The 15,052-nt window shown below is 34.9% G+C and overlaps 1 protein-coding gene across 4 annotated transcripts; it reads right to left on the bottom strand.

The window, feature by feature from the left end:
• Positions 1–446: 446 nt before the first annotated feature.
• LOC142624348 (uncharacterized) lies at positions 447–15,052 on the bottom strand. Of its 4 annotated transcripts, XM_075797877.1 has the most exons (4): positions 14,663–15,052; positions 13,297–13,952; positions 1,866–2,757; positions 447–1,588 (listed from the first exon to the last, which is right to left on the bottom strand). In XM_075797877.1, the coding sequence occupies exons 2-4, from the start codon at positions 13,372–13,374 to the stop codon at positions 999–1,001; spliced, it is 1,560 nt and encodes a 519-aa protein (XP_075653992.1). In that variant the 5' UTR covers positions 13,375–13,952; positions 14,663–15,052; the 3' UTR covers positions 447–998. The 4 variants fall into 4 exon arrangements, with proteins under 4 accessions (XP_075653992.1, XP_075653993.1, XP_075653995.1 ...); XM_075797878.1 differs by having other exon boundaries at positions 13,297–15,052; XM_075797880.1 differs by lacking the exons at positions 13,297–13,952; positions 14,663–15,052 and adding an exon at positions 10,476–10,718.

Below are 15,052 nucleotides of genomic sequence, written 5' to 3'. Positions count from 1 at the left end.
TTGGATGTATAAAATACAGCTTCTGTAGCCCAAATCACAACTTCGATCCTTTTGAATGATTGACATACTGAACAAGCTTTCCAACAACACAACTAATGAAAAGACCAATGGCATATAAAGACCGTACACAAGGTCAACAATTAGGGGTTTCAATTAAAAAAAGTGCAATTGACCATGATTCTCTTTTCATCATGCTTTAGGACCATCTAAGAATTACTAGTGCTTCAACCCCCCCTAAGAGTTCTAGTGCATGGTTTGCACACTGGTGCTTCGTTTAATTTAAAAATAATTGTCTTTTATTTTGGCTGCCTAAAAAATTATAATTAAATTTTGGCAAGATTGAAGCAAATTTCCTCTTCCTATCAAAATATAAAACAAGAGGGCAGGGCAGAATGTAATTATGGAACATAATGGGATTTAAGAAGCATGTTTGCTGGAGAGGTAAATAAATGAATTCCACTACTTTTCTTTTTCTTCTATTTTACATTTCTTGTAAATAAGAGTTCTATGTTACAAATCAAAATTGTGGTGGGATTGCAAAGACCACATCTAGTTTCCCTTACATTCTCAATTAGAAGAGCCTCTCAGCTCTAAGAAAATAGAATAGAATTGCACAAACTTATACTTCTCCCTTTCTATGCAAGCTCCCCAGGTTGCCTTTATGAAAATTTCCATTTTGAATGAATTAGTAGTTTTGATGCCATGAGGCAAAAGCCACCCTCCAAATCTTAGCCCTGCAATGATGCACTGGAGCAGGCAATTGCGTGTAACATGCATTTCAACCGAGTTCAAGAACAAGGCAAGCACCCATACAATGCTCCCTGCAACAGAGTGCAATAACAAGAAAATGCAGCGACAAAAATTGGAAATCCCATCTCAAGGGCCAGATGCTGCTGTACCTTCCCCATGTGTGGTCATATGAAGCATTTCCAAGCTCAGGTGGAGTAGGGGGGAGGGGGAGGGAGGTGTGTGTGAGTCGAGCCCATTTGAATAATTAATCAGTATGGAATAACATAGGGCAGAGCACAAACATCAGCTGACTCTATCCTCAGAGCTTCTGCCCATACCTGTGGTGTCTCCTCAACCCTTGAAGATTCCACCTTGGGTTTTTCTGATTGGAAGCCATTGCTGCTAAACAACCATTCTTGGTCATCATAATAAAACAGCTCATCCATCTTGGGTACTGTATATACCTGGCTTAAATACTTGGAATCCGGATGAGGTGGTTTTGCAGCTGCTTCAGCGATTTGATCAGCTTGTGCAGTGGCAAGTATGGGCTTCTTCAAGGAGACCGAAGATGAGGGTGCTGTATATACCTGGCTTAAATACTTGGAATCCGGATTGGGTGGTTTTGTTGATGCTTCAGTGATTTGATCAGCTTGTGCAATGGCAAGCATGGGCTTCTTCAAGGAGACAGAAGATGACTGATCTATAATGCCATTTAGCTTGGGTTCCTTAAGGTTACTGGCTGCTCCTTGCCTATCCGCATAGGTGGCAGAAGTTTGGCAAGGTTCCAACATCCTTCCATTTTCTGAAAAATGATTGGAGGAAGTCGGTCTTGCCAACTTATTAGGCCTACCATCGGTGGCTGTAAGAAAATTGAAAAAGGAAGCATCACTTATCGGCTAATAATAAAATTATGAGAGTTTGAAACAGCTTGACAAAATTGACTCAATGTAATAAAAAAAATCCCAGACAATTAACTCAGAAAATTTTAACACAAGAATATCTGGAATCACAAGAGACCCACCAGAGTCTTTAAGGGATAGTGCCTACAACCACTCAAGCAAGAAATTAAGCTTAACACAACTTGAAAGCAATGACTGGGCTGCAATAATTCATGGTTCATTATGAAGAGAACTCACCGTGTAAAACTCCATTTGTCTCAACTTCCTTCCGTTTCTTTAGATTTTCCTCAGAAGCAGCATTCTTGTTGCTGCCCTCCGGAAGTTGGGGGGTTTTAACATAATGGCTACCTATAAGGTCATTCTTGTTGCCATCTTTTAATTTATTGTGTCCCGGGTTCTTATGTTCAACTTTCACCTCCTTTTTCTTCTCTTTGTCCCTGTTCTTATCCTTCCCTTGGCTCTTTTTCTCTCTAACTTTATCCTTGCGTTTATCCCCCTGTTTATCATCTCCTTCCTTTTCTTTGGTCTTTTCCTTCTCTTCCATCCTTTTCTCAATATTTTTCTCAAATGGTCTAGGCAATCCTTCAACTCTAGTTTGAACAAACGCAGTTCTTTGCAAATCCATCTTTCTATCATCAACCCTCTTGGTCTTATCCTTACCTTCAGCCCAAGTGCCAGTACCTTTAGCCACCAATTTGACCATCTCCTCATTCCGGTCCATATAAGTAAAATTTTCAACCAACTTGTTCTCAGTCGCTCTGTCATCATCTTTGATCCTCCTGCCCAACTCAGCCAGATGGATGCTCTCACTGAGTTTCTCTCCATTGTGTCCAGAAAATCTTGTTTTGTTTGAAATACCATTTTTATCTTTATCCATTTCCTCATTTTGAATAAGTTTTTCTCCAGAGTGACCCTCAGCTTGCCCTGGAAGTCTCTTCTCATCTGGGGCACTGTTTTTCTCTTTAACCCTGTCCTTCTCCTTGTCCTTCTTTTTATCTCTGTGTTTTTCCTTCTTGTCTTTCTTTTCCGTATGCTTTCCATCACTTCTATCTTTCTCTCTTTTCTCTCTACCTTCCTTCTTCTCTCTGTCTCTTTTCTCTTTTTTATGCTTCTTTTCTCTGTGCTTTTCCTGTGAACCGTGAAAAACAATGATAAGAATATGTTTTCCAAAAAAACAAAGATATATGGCAGAATTATGTAATATTATAAAGCTGCAGAGAATAATTAAAAAAAATTCATATAATAAGCTCTTATTGCCCAAATTAAGTAAATACATTAACAGGAACAAAATTTTCTCTTGGTCTTTCGAGTAAGATGTATAACTACAAAGAACAACAAGGGCTGAAATTTCATTCAGAAGAACCACAACCAATTTGGGGGACTTGATAAAAAATAATTTCAAATATATATATATATATGTGTGTGTGTGTGTGTGTGTGTGTGTGTGTGTGTGTGTGTGTACTATTGCATAAAGGGGTAAAGATCTAATGCTTCAAAGCATTGGTTGGGGAGTAAGGTGATTAATTCTTCCCTCCCCTGTATATCCATGTATACATACATATATAGGTAAAGAATGGGGATCTAAAACAGGATATGATAAATATAATAAAAATTGTAAGAGAGAACAAAAAGACAAAGTAGTCATGATGAAGTAATTATTCAAAATCAAGGTGGAATAAAGAATTCACATGGCGGAGACAAAAACATCAACAAATACTAAAATAATTACCGATGAGCAATGTGAGCAAAATGTTGCCAAGCAATACAGGAACTTGTGGATTGAATTGCAGGATGTGTCCTTGCAATTTCCCAAAGCTCCAAGGGTTTTAAATTTGGTTGACCACAGGTTTGTATAACAAGTGAGGCCTAAATTAAATATGTAATAAGGATTCATGTAAAAGCTATAAGCATGGCTCCAAGTATAAAAAGATACTGTTCAGTTACGTGTTACTAAGACAAATCTCAAAGGAAGCTAAAAAGCGCCATAACCCCATCTGCTCCTCACTTCCAAATGCCATCAGACTTAAAAAATAAAACATAAATGGCTGTTAAGTTAAAATGTTTCACATACACAAGTTCCTAATCACCTTTTTCCAAGACTTCCTAAGGACATGCAAAACAAGTGCCAAAATATCTTCAGTACAAATCATGGCGTATCAAAAAAACCTCCCCCTCAAATCATGGCATAATCACCCATTTGCAAACTCAGCAAAGTTCTTTGAGAGCTTGGTAAGATGTCTTCCTAGCTTCATCATGCTTTTTTAACTAATTTCAATTACAATATCAGAACCAGTCCACAGAAATGTTGTAATGCAAAATATATATACACACATTCAATAATTTAAAATTTCTACTGAACACCATAAACCAATCCCCACCAAGCAAGTAAAACTGCAAAACAGCTCATCATGCACAATTTGCTGGACCATGGATACTTCTCCTACTATCAAAGTAGGCCATACTTGACCTACTTATTAATGATATAGCACAAACAAGCCTAATATTAAATGTGTTACGCACATGATTACTGAGTCATATACATTGGTCATCCAGTAAAACGATTTAGTTCATAAATGTCTAAATACTAGCAGAATCATTTTAGAGCTTTGAGAAAAGGTGAAGTGACATGGGACATATTGGAGAATGTCTAAATGTGCTTGTGGTGGGCTAAAGTTTAGGGAAATTTTTGGATATAGTTAAATTTTTAAACAAGGGTTAGGTTCCAAAATGAATAGGGTTTTGTAAGGAAGAGAAAAGATTTGATTTAGGATTGAAATAAGGAAAGCAAAAACGGAAATCAAATTTCTTCACAATCTAAGAAGAGTGAGTGAACAGTACTCCTGAACATGAAAGAAAAAGAAGAGAGTGAGGAAAAGAACAATAAGGTCAACGTGGCTCAGTACTCAAAACACTAAATATCGTATTGATAAATTCCTTGTTTGAATAGGGATTTAAAATAATAAATAAATAAGCCTTGTTTGAGTACAATAACGCACTCATACAAATCCTAAATTTTAATTCTTAATAGAACTAGGACTCATACTTTGACTAGTAAAACCAAAACCCACAAACTTAAAAGAAACTTTTTTTTTTTTCATTTTTTATAATTCAATAGTTGGGGTGGGAGGATTTGAACCCTAGATATCTCCAAGGTAAACACCAAGTTTCCCATAGGTGCCAAATGAGCTACACGGTTCTTAGCATTTAAAGACACATAAACAAAGCAAGACTTATTTATTAATAAAATAAAACCCTCAAACCACAACTTTGGTCCAACAATTAGAAAGTTACTAAAATACCCTTGACACTAGAATAACCAAACAAAACATAAATTAAAATATAACACCCAACTAACTACTATCGACACTTTTTTTCTTGTTGATAAGTGACTTATCAACACTGTTTTTTTTTATGACTTAGGAGAAATTCACTCAAATTGGTTGCACACGTCGTAGAGCATCATACCGTACAACAATCCTTACTGTTAATCAAACTCTTATGGGCAACTGATCCCACTTGCCAGAACTAGTTACCAAGCAATCCAGAGGCTTTTCACCCCTGACGGGCTAAGCAGTTTATCCTTATGCACAGGAGGCAAGTAACTACTATCGACACTAATTCTTAGGCTTTGCCTTAACCTTAGGCTTCCAAATAGGATCTCTTTTCTCTAAGCACACTATGGCTGCACCATCAATTCTTTCCTTCCATCAACAAGTGTACATCTTGTTATCATCAGCAAAAGAGTAAGTATTGAAGATCTGTTTAATTATTTTAAAAAGTGGATGAATGACACCTATCATACCCTCATCCTCTAGATCTATGTCATCATAAGTTCACTTTCATGTTAGCATCGAGGAGTTCAAAAATCTCTTCTTCAAGTTTAGGTTGTTCGGTTTCCTTGATTGCCTCTTGACTTCTTTTAAGACTATCCTTTTCAAGCATGGTAATTGATTTTGAAGGACACTAAGAAGACATATGGCCAACACCATGACAAGTGTGACACTTTATTCAAGAATTAGATCTACTCCCTTGTAATTAAGTAGTACATGAATGAACATTCTTGTTTGGAGCATTAGATAGACTTCTACCAATTGACATCCACAATTGTTCTCTCACCTCTAATATTTCTTGCTACTGCAACTCTTATTAAGGCCTCCCTTTTACCACTCCTTTCCATTTGGTATGCAACTTGAATTGCATTGACCATGATATAAAGTGTCCATTTGGGAATAGCTTATTTAGCTAAAACAACTTATTTAGCTTTTTGGTGAAAGTGTACCAAAATATACTTGTACTTTGAAAAAGTTTTTTTTTTTTTTTAAGTTTTAAAAAGCTATACATAAAAGCTAAAAGTTGAGCATATAAACTCTAGCCAAACAAACACAAAGTATGCTTGCAGCCAAACCAAAAGAAATATTAGAATTTAATCCATGACAATCATAGAAATCATCTCATGGAAATCCCAATCTCATAACCAAGCTACAAAAATTGTTGGTGTACTCTTCACTGAAATAACTCCCTTGCACCAACTGTGTGAATTGCAAGCGAGCTAATTGCTTATAAAAACGTGGTACAAGGTAATGAGTCATAGCAATTCACCTATCCTCCCAATATTGAATCGCTACATAATGAGTTTGTAGATACTTTTCCCACCAATACAACAACAACAACAACAACAACAACAACAACAACAACAACAAAATTGTGCTCCTTGCTTAAGATATAGTATATATCATTTGATAAGTTATCCAAACTATGTAACCAATCAAAATTCACCTTTGTATGGCTCTCCCCATGAAAATCACTAACTTCTAGTTCAACACCTCTATCTGAATCAACCAATCTAGGCTCTCCTTGAGGTTAGACCAATTACATTGTGCTTCTTAAGGGTGTACCTGGCTAGTGCTTGGTCCATAGGAATTTAAGGAAGGAAAAGTGAGCTTGAGGGGAACGTAAAGGTTGAACCTGGACTAAATTTAAAGGATTTGGGTGCTTGATAAGTGGTTGTTTTAGAAGAAATCTTGCTTGCCGAGAACAGCAACAAATAGTCCATCTAAAGCTTCTTTCATAGCTTTTCCTCAGCCTAAAAAAACAAAAAAGGTTCTTTCATAGCTGATAATTATTTAAGTTCTTCTCTATTAAATTCGCCTTCTCATTCAACTGATTCAAAGTCTTCTTTGTTTGTCCATAATCTTGAGGAAAAGCGTTAAATTGGGAATCTAATTCTGTGTTAGTCACCATTATCTCAGATAAGAAATTTCGTTGAGTGGTTGGTGGGAAACTTTTTTAGCAATAAACTTGCAGTAGAATTTTGGCTTTGAAGTAGGACAAATTGAAGAATTTGTCTACATATGCTTGTTGTGGGTTAAAGTTTAGGGGGATTTATGAATCTAAGATTTAGAACTTCTTAAAAGAAGGGTTATGGTTTAAGAATGAACAAAGTAGTCAATATCGTACTGGAGTGTTTATGAAGTTATACACCGGTATTAACCGTGTATAAGTTAGAACTATAATTGATTGATTACAAGTTAGAACCCACGTATTTTATTAAACAACTTTAAAAAAATGTGATCTCAAATCAATATATTGCCTAAATAGCATGTTAAGTTTACCACCACCCCTAATTAATATGAGAAAAATAAATAGATGTGAGAAAGCAATAGGTGTGGAGAAATGAATCCTCATGGAGAGTAGATGGACAAAACAAAATAGAGAAACTAACCCAACATATCTTTTGACCTATAGCTAAAAATAAACTTTGAGGGAAATGAAAGGCAAAATCTTGGGAAAACTGAAGATAAGTTATCAAGATAGGTTGATTTAGGTGGACAGCTGAGGGGATTGGTGGAGGAAACGAAACCAAAAAGAGAAGAAAAAAGGAGTGCAAGGACCCAAAAGAGGGCTAGTCAAGTTACAACTAAGGCTACTCGTTATGCCCAAGATCGACCTAGTGAACACCCAGTGTGGGACTCAGCACAGCCAGCACAACACATACTCACACAATCCAATCCACACAATTTGAGATATCACAAGGAGGATTCATTAATTCATACATCAGATTGACGCTTCCACCATACCAGTACGAGCAGGGACGGACCCAGGACTTTAAGCTAACGAGGGCCGGAGTATAAAGAAAAAAAAATTCTAAATAGCCATCCATATAGTATTAAAAAATTATAAATAAATCGTTGTTTCTAATTACATTAACATACAATCATATCCCAACAAAGACAAAAACAAAATAATGTTTTTTTTAATACTAGATTGGCTAGGATTTTTTGTTGTTGAAGTTATAGCATTCACAATGGTGGTGCTAAAAATTTTAGCTTTTAGAACCTAAAAAAACTACTATATCTATTTCATTACCTCCCTTTACAATACATCCAATATCAAATATTATTCTATTTTTTTATCACTTCATTTAAAATAATATAAACAACTCATTAAAATAATAAATAAATAAAAAGAGATAATTTGAGTTTTTAATTGAAGGAAGATATATAATTTTAATAAAATATTGTATTTTATTTTTAACAACTTGCTACAGTCAAATAGTATTTATACTAGTTTACTGTAGTTGTAAAAAATTTAGCTTTAGCTTCTTCAATAACACATGATTTTTTTTTTTTTTGTTCTTTGGTGGTGAAATAGTTTTTTTTCTTACTAAAATACAATTACCATTGGGAATGTTTTTATTGTTTTTGTTAAGTTTTTGGGTTGGATAGTTGCTATTTAGGTGAGGCTAGTTAGGCTTATTGAGAAGAAGGGGGACCTAAGGTTTTGGAAGAGGGGCCCAACTACAAAAATTAAATATATAATAACTAAAAATAAATATATAAATTTTGGACCCAGGGGCCCGAGCCCCCTTGGGGCCCCATCTGGGTCTGTCCTTGAGTAAGAGTGCACGACAACAAGAGTACAAGGATTCAAAATATATGAGAGAAAGGGCCAAGCATAAATTCTGTACTGGCTGAAATTGCTTTTTCTGACCAAAACAGGTACACGCTTAAATATCTGATAAAAGCCAAAATAGTCTGGAATTTAAACCTCTACATTTCAGAGGTAGTATCTATATTGGATTGTTTGCCAAGATGAGAAATTCTGACCATACTGGTCAATGTGGTATTAACCACTTTGGAATGAATAGGGTTTTGTAGAGAATAGAAAAGATTTAATTTTGGATTGAAGTGAGGTAAGAAAAGACAAACCAAATTTCTCCAAGTCTAAGAATAGTGAGCGTGAACAGTGACAGAATATCAAAGAAAAGGGGGGGGGGGGGAGAGAGAGAGAAGAAGAACAACAACAACAACAAAAAATAAGGATAACGTGCCTTAATACTCAAACAGTTAGGATATGTTTGGTAACTGTTTTTTCTCCTTATTTTCTGTTTTCAAAAATAATTTTCTATTTTTGAGACTAAAAAACTTGTTTGGCAACTCAAAATGGACAAAAAACAAAAATTGTTTTCAAAACTCAATTTGTGAAGGAAACTGAAAACATGCAAAATGTTGTTTTTAGTTTCTAATTTTCAAAAGTTAATGAAAACACGCATTTAATTTAATAAATCTGTCTCATTTAATGAGTTAGCATTAGGGTACAAATCCTAATAGCAATATATTTTAGTATTTTCTATTTTTTCTTCAAAAAACTTTTTTTTTTAATTTCAACTAACCAAACATGTTTTTTATTTCAAAAATACAAGAAAATTGTTTTTTCTTTATATTTCCAAAAAGAAGTTTTTGAAAATAGAAAACAAAAAATGTTACCAAACATAGCCTTAATATTTTATTGATGTTCGAGTATCATACCACATTTTGATGGCAGAATCATAACATGCTTAAAGAAATGATATTCTCTTTGGAAGCCTACGGCTAAGGCAAAGCCCAAGAATAAGTGTCTATGGTAATTAATTACGTTTTTATATTTTATTTGATTATTCTTGAGTCAAGGGTATTTTAGTAATTTTACAATTGTTGGTTATGGCCCATCGTTATAGGCCATAGGTTTTATTAATGAGTCTTATTTAATTATGGGTCTTTATGTATGGGCTTTGGTTTAATTTATTAGGGTTAAATAGTAGTCCTGGTACTATTAGGAATCCTAATACTACTAGTACAAGTAAGAGTCATATATATATATATATATTGTGGTGCTCAACGTATTCAAGGAGTAGAATGAGTTGATTAGTAAAATTGAGTATTTTGAGCAATAGGTTACCGTTCACTGTTACTGTTCACAGAGCCCCCTAAACAGCCCTAACTTCTCTCTCATTTTTCTTCTTTCCTAACCCTAAACCCACCACAACTAAACGTAGACAAATCCCTAATCTAATTTGTCCTACATCACATTTTATATAGACCCTAAATATTTGCCTAGTAGAACCTATGTTGCACGAACACAGATACGAGTACGGGGTACAACAATTTTTGAAAAACAAGGGCACAACATTGTGGGGTACTACAATTAATTAATTAAGTAATATTTATATTTAGGTATATTTTAAAAATATTTTAGCCTTAAAATATGTTTAACACCCAATATTTAACTTTAATAAAAAAAACTACCAGGACACACAAAAACAAAAAACACTAAACCCATAATAAACAAGTAAACAATATAAGGCAGAGGCAGATTTCAAGAAAGAAAAAAAAAACACATTGATATAGCTGTATAAGGCAGATAAAAAATAAAAAATAAAAATCATAAAACCAAACATAATAAAAAATACTAAACCTATGCTATATATAAGAACACAGTAGGCTAATAACTGAGATAAGTGTAAACCCAAAGTGAAAAAAAAAAAAAAAAAAAAAAAAAAAAATGAATGACGAAAAGGAAATGTGAGACCTGAAGGACACGAGAAAGGCTTTGGGCCCTTGGGGTCATTAGAGAAGCTTGGTGGTCGCCGATGAGAAGAGGAGCTCGGCTGAGGTGTGAGGATTGAAGGTGAAGGAGTGAGGAGGCGTTGGTCCCAGAAGATAAGCGGGGCAAACAAATTTTTGGGGCTTTAATCAAACAAGATCAACAGTAAGTGCTTGTCCAGATGTCAAAATCTTGAGTATTTTTTTGGATCTGCCGTGTCCACTGTGTCGGCACCATGTCAGAGCCATGTCGGAATTTCAAAAAAAAAAAACAGAGAGAAAGAGACTGCCGGACACAGATTTTGGGCGTGTCTTACCAGCACCCGTGTGGACCAAAAATGCCGTGTCTGTGCAACAGAGTAGAACTAGGACTCCTACTTTGAATAGTAAACCAAAACCTAATTGAATCAAACCAAAGCCCACACACAAAGACTCATACATCAAATAAGACTTGCTTATAAAATAGAAACCAAGGCCCACAATTATGACCCATACCCAACAATTACAAAATTAGTAAAATTCCCTTGACGCTAGAATAACCAAATAAAACATAAAAATATAATTGACTCTAGAATAACCAAATAAAATTAGACAATAAAAAACTAACTAACTACCATGCATACTTATTCTTGGGATCCACCTTAACCTTAGGCTTCAAAAGAGGATATTATTTCTCTAATCACACTATGGTTGCATCATCATGAAGACTTGCAAGCCAGGGAAGAGCAAATATCCTCAGTAAGTCATCTGCTTTGAGAGCTGCTCTAATTTTTAAAACTCTTGTGCCAAGACAAGACATAGCCTCCTCTATCTACCTACCTCTTTTCCTCTCTCCATTTTTGAATTTCTTGATAACTATACAAAGATCTACTCTTCCAAGGCAGGGCTGTTAATAACAGGTGTTAAATTTCTTGCTTCTAGAGCTATTATAGGCACCTAATGCAAATCTCATTGCAACCTCACGTGTGAGATCTGTATAAGCAACAAACTGCCTGCAAGAATAACATTAAATATGAGATCTCTGCAAGCAACCAAATATCTCTGAGTATAACATTTTCCTTCCAATTTCCTCATCACAAGATAAAAATTAAGAATCTGATTTCCATGCTAGCCACCCTTCATAATCACAATAACCAGAGGAAATAAATAACAAGTTTAGCACCCTGGAACAACTACTAAAAGATGTTAACCACCAGATTTGGACTAATATAAATGGAGCCTCACTTATGAATATAGTTTAAGATTAGTGCTACAAACTCTCCTCCCCACCCCCCCACCTCAAAAAGGAAAAATGTCGGTAAAAAAGATGCTCTATATGTTTTCCAGATAATCTCAAGCAAGGTCTCAAATTCAATTCTAAATTGTAATTTAATCCTTCACGTATCAATTCATTTTTTAACTTCCTGAATCAGTAACATCCTATCTGTTAAGAACCAAAATCAAAGGGGAATATATAACAGCACAACTTGATATTGTATCAAGTGAAAGAGCAGATCTAAATGAAACAGGAATATGGACAAAGGAATTGATAGACTCACACGCACACATACAGAAACAGTTTTTGTAAAATCATTAATTTCTCCTGTCCTCACATACTGATCATGATGCTGAATTGATCTGATATCCTATACTGAATAAATAACACATACAAAGAGAGTTCATAAAATCTTCCGTTTCTCTCCCCCTCTATATTCCTAAATTAGGTTGCAGGTAAATCAAGTATAGCTCACAATGAAGACTTCCAATGCATTAGGACTTAGGTTCCTCACATGAAATCATTTATGATAGTGAATTGACCAATTATCCCACGGAAACTAAATAACCCACTAAATTCCAAAATGAGATTCAAAATTCAAACTTTAAAGGTTCTAGATTATCTTTATTGAAATTATCATTATCTAACTTCTAGAGATTTCCTCCAAATATCATAGACAAACTACAAGCATAGAGAAACTAAAATCCAGTGATTAATTTCATGAAAGAAAAATACTAAAAAATGCCTCCACTAAATAGGATAATGCCATCAAGAGCAACAAATCAACTATATGTGATATATAACGATGAGAATAGGTATGGCCATCCTAATCACATTATTCAATATCCTTGCACCCTTGCATCTTCAAAGGCAATTGAAATTCTTCTTAGATTGACATAATACGAATTAAGGAGAGGATAAATAAAATTAACTACTTTCCATCTGACGAACTAATTAGTATAGGTAGATTTCATATTATAATTACCTTGCTACCCGAACTGAACAAATTATCAGACAGCAACAGAAACATCATATACATAAGCTTGAGGAAGCATAAATCGGGGAGGAAACGCCATTGTAATAACTTCAGTAGCCATTCTAGAATATATTCTTACATTTCTTGATAAGATAATGACAAAAAACATAGAGGAATGATTAACATAGTTAAATCCTATCAATCAATCACAATTTTCCTACTCAACCATCAAAAATAAAAAGGCAATAGCTTCAAGGTACCCTTGCTAGTTCAACTTTTCATTATCTTCAACAGCACCCAAACATCCACCAATAATCTCTATTCTTATATAATAAAGATATTATCTGTTTTTAGAATACAACCTACCAAATCAATCTACTAATTAATAGTGGTTTTCGGTTAGATACACATGAAATTATGAATATTTATTTAAGCAATTACAGGAACTTATAGAACAGTTTCAAATGTATTGGTTCAATCCAGGGCTGTGCATCTTACCAAAATACTCTTCACATGTGCCTACTAAATGCTATACCAAGTATAGACTATTAATGGACAAAAGAAAGTAAAATTAACCTTTTTTAGTAAGTCCACATCCTCCGTCCGTGCCTTCTTTTCATATCCTGGGGGTGGGAACGGAAAGCAGCGCGACATTGCACAAAAACCAGAAATACACTACACAAGCGCCTTCCAAATGCAAAAATGTTGGAATCACTTCCCAGTAGCACTGTTCCAGAAGGGGAACGAACCAGCAACTATGCTTCTGTCCATGCACCATGTCCCCACATTCATTTCCAGCTTCAATATACCTCCATAAGCTTACACAGTTTAGAAACCCACCAACCTTTCTTCCCCTCTAGCTCAAATGCACAAACAGGTCAAGCAAATATCACTGAAAGTAACTCGAGAAAATTACACTCAGACACCACAACCACTCAATCAAAGCAACTGTAATAATATACTGTACTATACTAAACTAGTTGAACAAAACCCAGATGGCAAAAGACTGACGGATGAAAAAGAAAAAAGCCCCTTTGGCCTTTGGTGAATAATGATTTGAGCTGAAACTATCTATGTTAACCCAAAGGGTTTCTTGAGAAACGAAAAGAGTGAAGTGCAATCAGAACCTCTGTGTTGCCTTCTTCTGAGCCAATACAGAATCATCACCTCCTCCTCCTTAAAAGCAAATCCCAACAACAAAATCATCCCCTACAAAGAGAAGATCACAAACTCTGCAAAACAGAACCCAGAAATCCTGAATTTCCGAAACAAAACAGAAAAAACAACAACAACAAAGAAACAAAAAATAAATAAAATAAAAATCACATTCCTCTATCCCCCTCCCCAAAAAAAAAAAAAAAGAGTCTTGGATCAGTGTCTTAATTAACAGCAATTCATTCAATATGTGCAATCCTCTTCCATGCTCCTCTGAGCAACAATGGGCATGATTATTTCTAAGCAATCTCCCAACTTGAAAACTCCCCCAGTAGCACTAGTCTCAAATTTTAACAATTTCGATTCCATCCAAGATCGCCCATAACTCTCCAATCCCCTAAATCCCTAATCCATTCATAATTCACTACTAAATTCCACAACTGCTTGATTACGATCCAACCACAAAACCCCTAGACCATTCACGCTTCTCAGCACCCTAAACCATACAAAATAAAAACCCTAATTTCCTTACTGTGAAGCAAATTGAGAAATTTGAAATTTAGGAAAATATAAATAAAAAGGAAAAGAGAGAATAAAAAAAAATTTAAAAAAAACCTTTATAGGCAATTGTTTTGTAAGGTACCGATCAAAAGGAAGAGGAAAAGGGAAGTTTGGATTCGAAGCGTTAATGAGAAAAATTGAGGAATAATTTTTAGAAACAAAATAATAATAATAATAATAATAATAATAATAAAAAGTTGGTGGAATTATTGGGGATTGAGATTACCTTGTCCGCTACAAAGTGAGCATTGTTTGTAGGAGGACAAGATCTCTCTCTTTCTCTCTCTCTTTCTATGTTTTTTTTTTTTTTTTTTTGGTTCTTGAAGAAGCAGCAGCACAAATAGATAGTTAGAAGTGGAAAATTAGGAGGGTAAGAGCAGTTAATATATAATAATTAGAATAAAAATAGAAATAATAATTGAGGTGAAGAAGTGAGAGGGTGTAGATTCTGGGTTTTTGTTTGTGTGTCCAGTGCTTCTCTCTCTCTCTCTTTTGTTGGGTGTGTCTGTGTCTGTGTTGTTAAGTGTGTGTTTCGAGTATTTGTGTCTCAGAGACTCCCCTCCCCCTCTCTCTCTCTCTCTCTCTCTCTCTTCCCAGTAGGCTTTTATTCGGAAGT

The sequence above is a fragment of the Castanea sativa genome, chromosome 2 (assembly GCF_040712315.1).
Source record: "Castanea sativa cultivar Marrone di Chiusa Pesio chromosome 2, ASM4071231v1".
Lineage (NCBI taxonomy): Eukaryota > Viridiplantae > Streptophyta > Magnoliopsida > Fagales > Fagaceae > Castanea > Castanea sativa.
This window is presented reverse-complemented; position numbering and strand designations above follow the sequence as displayed.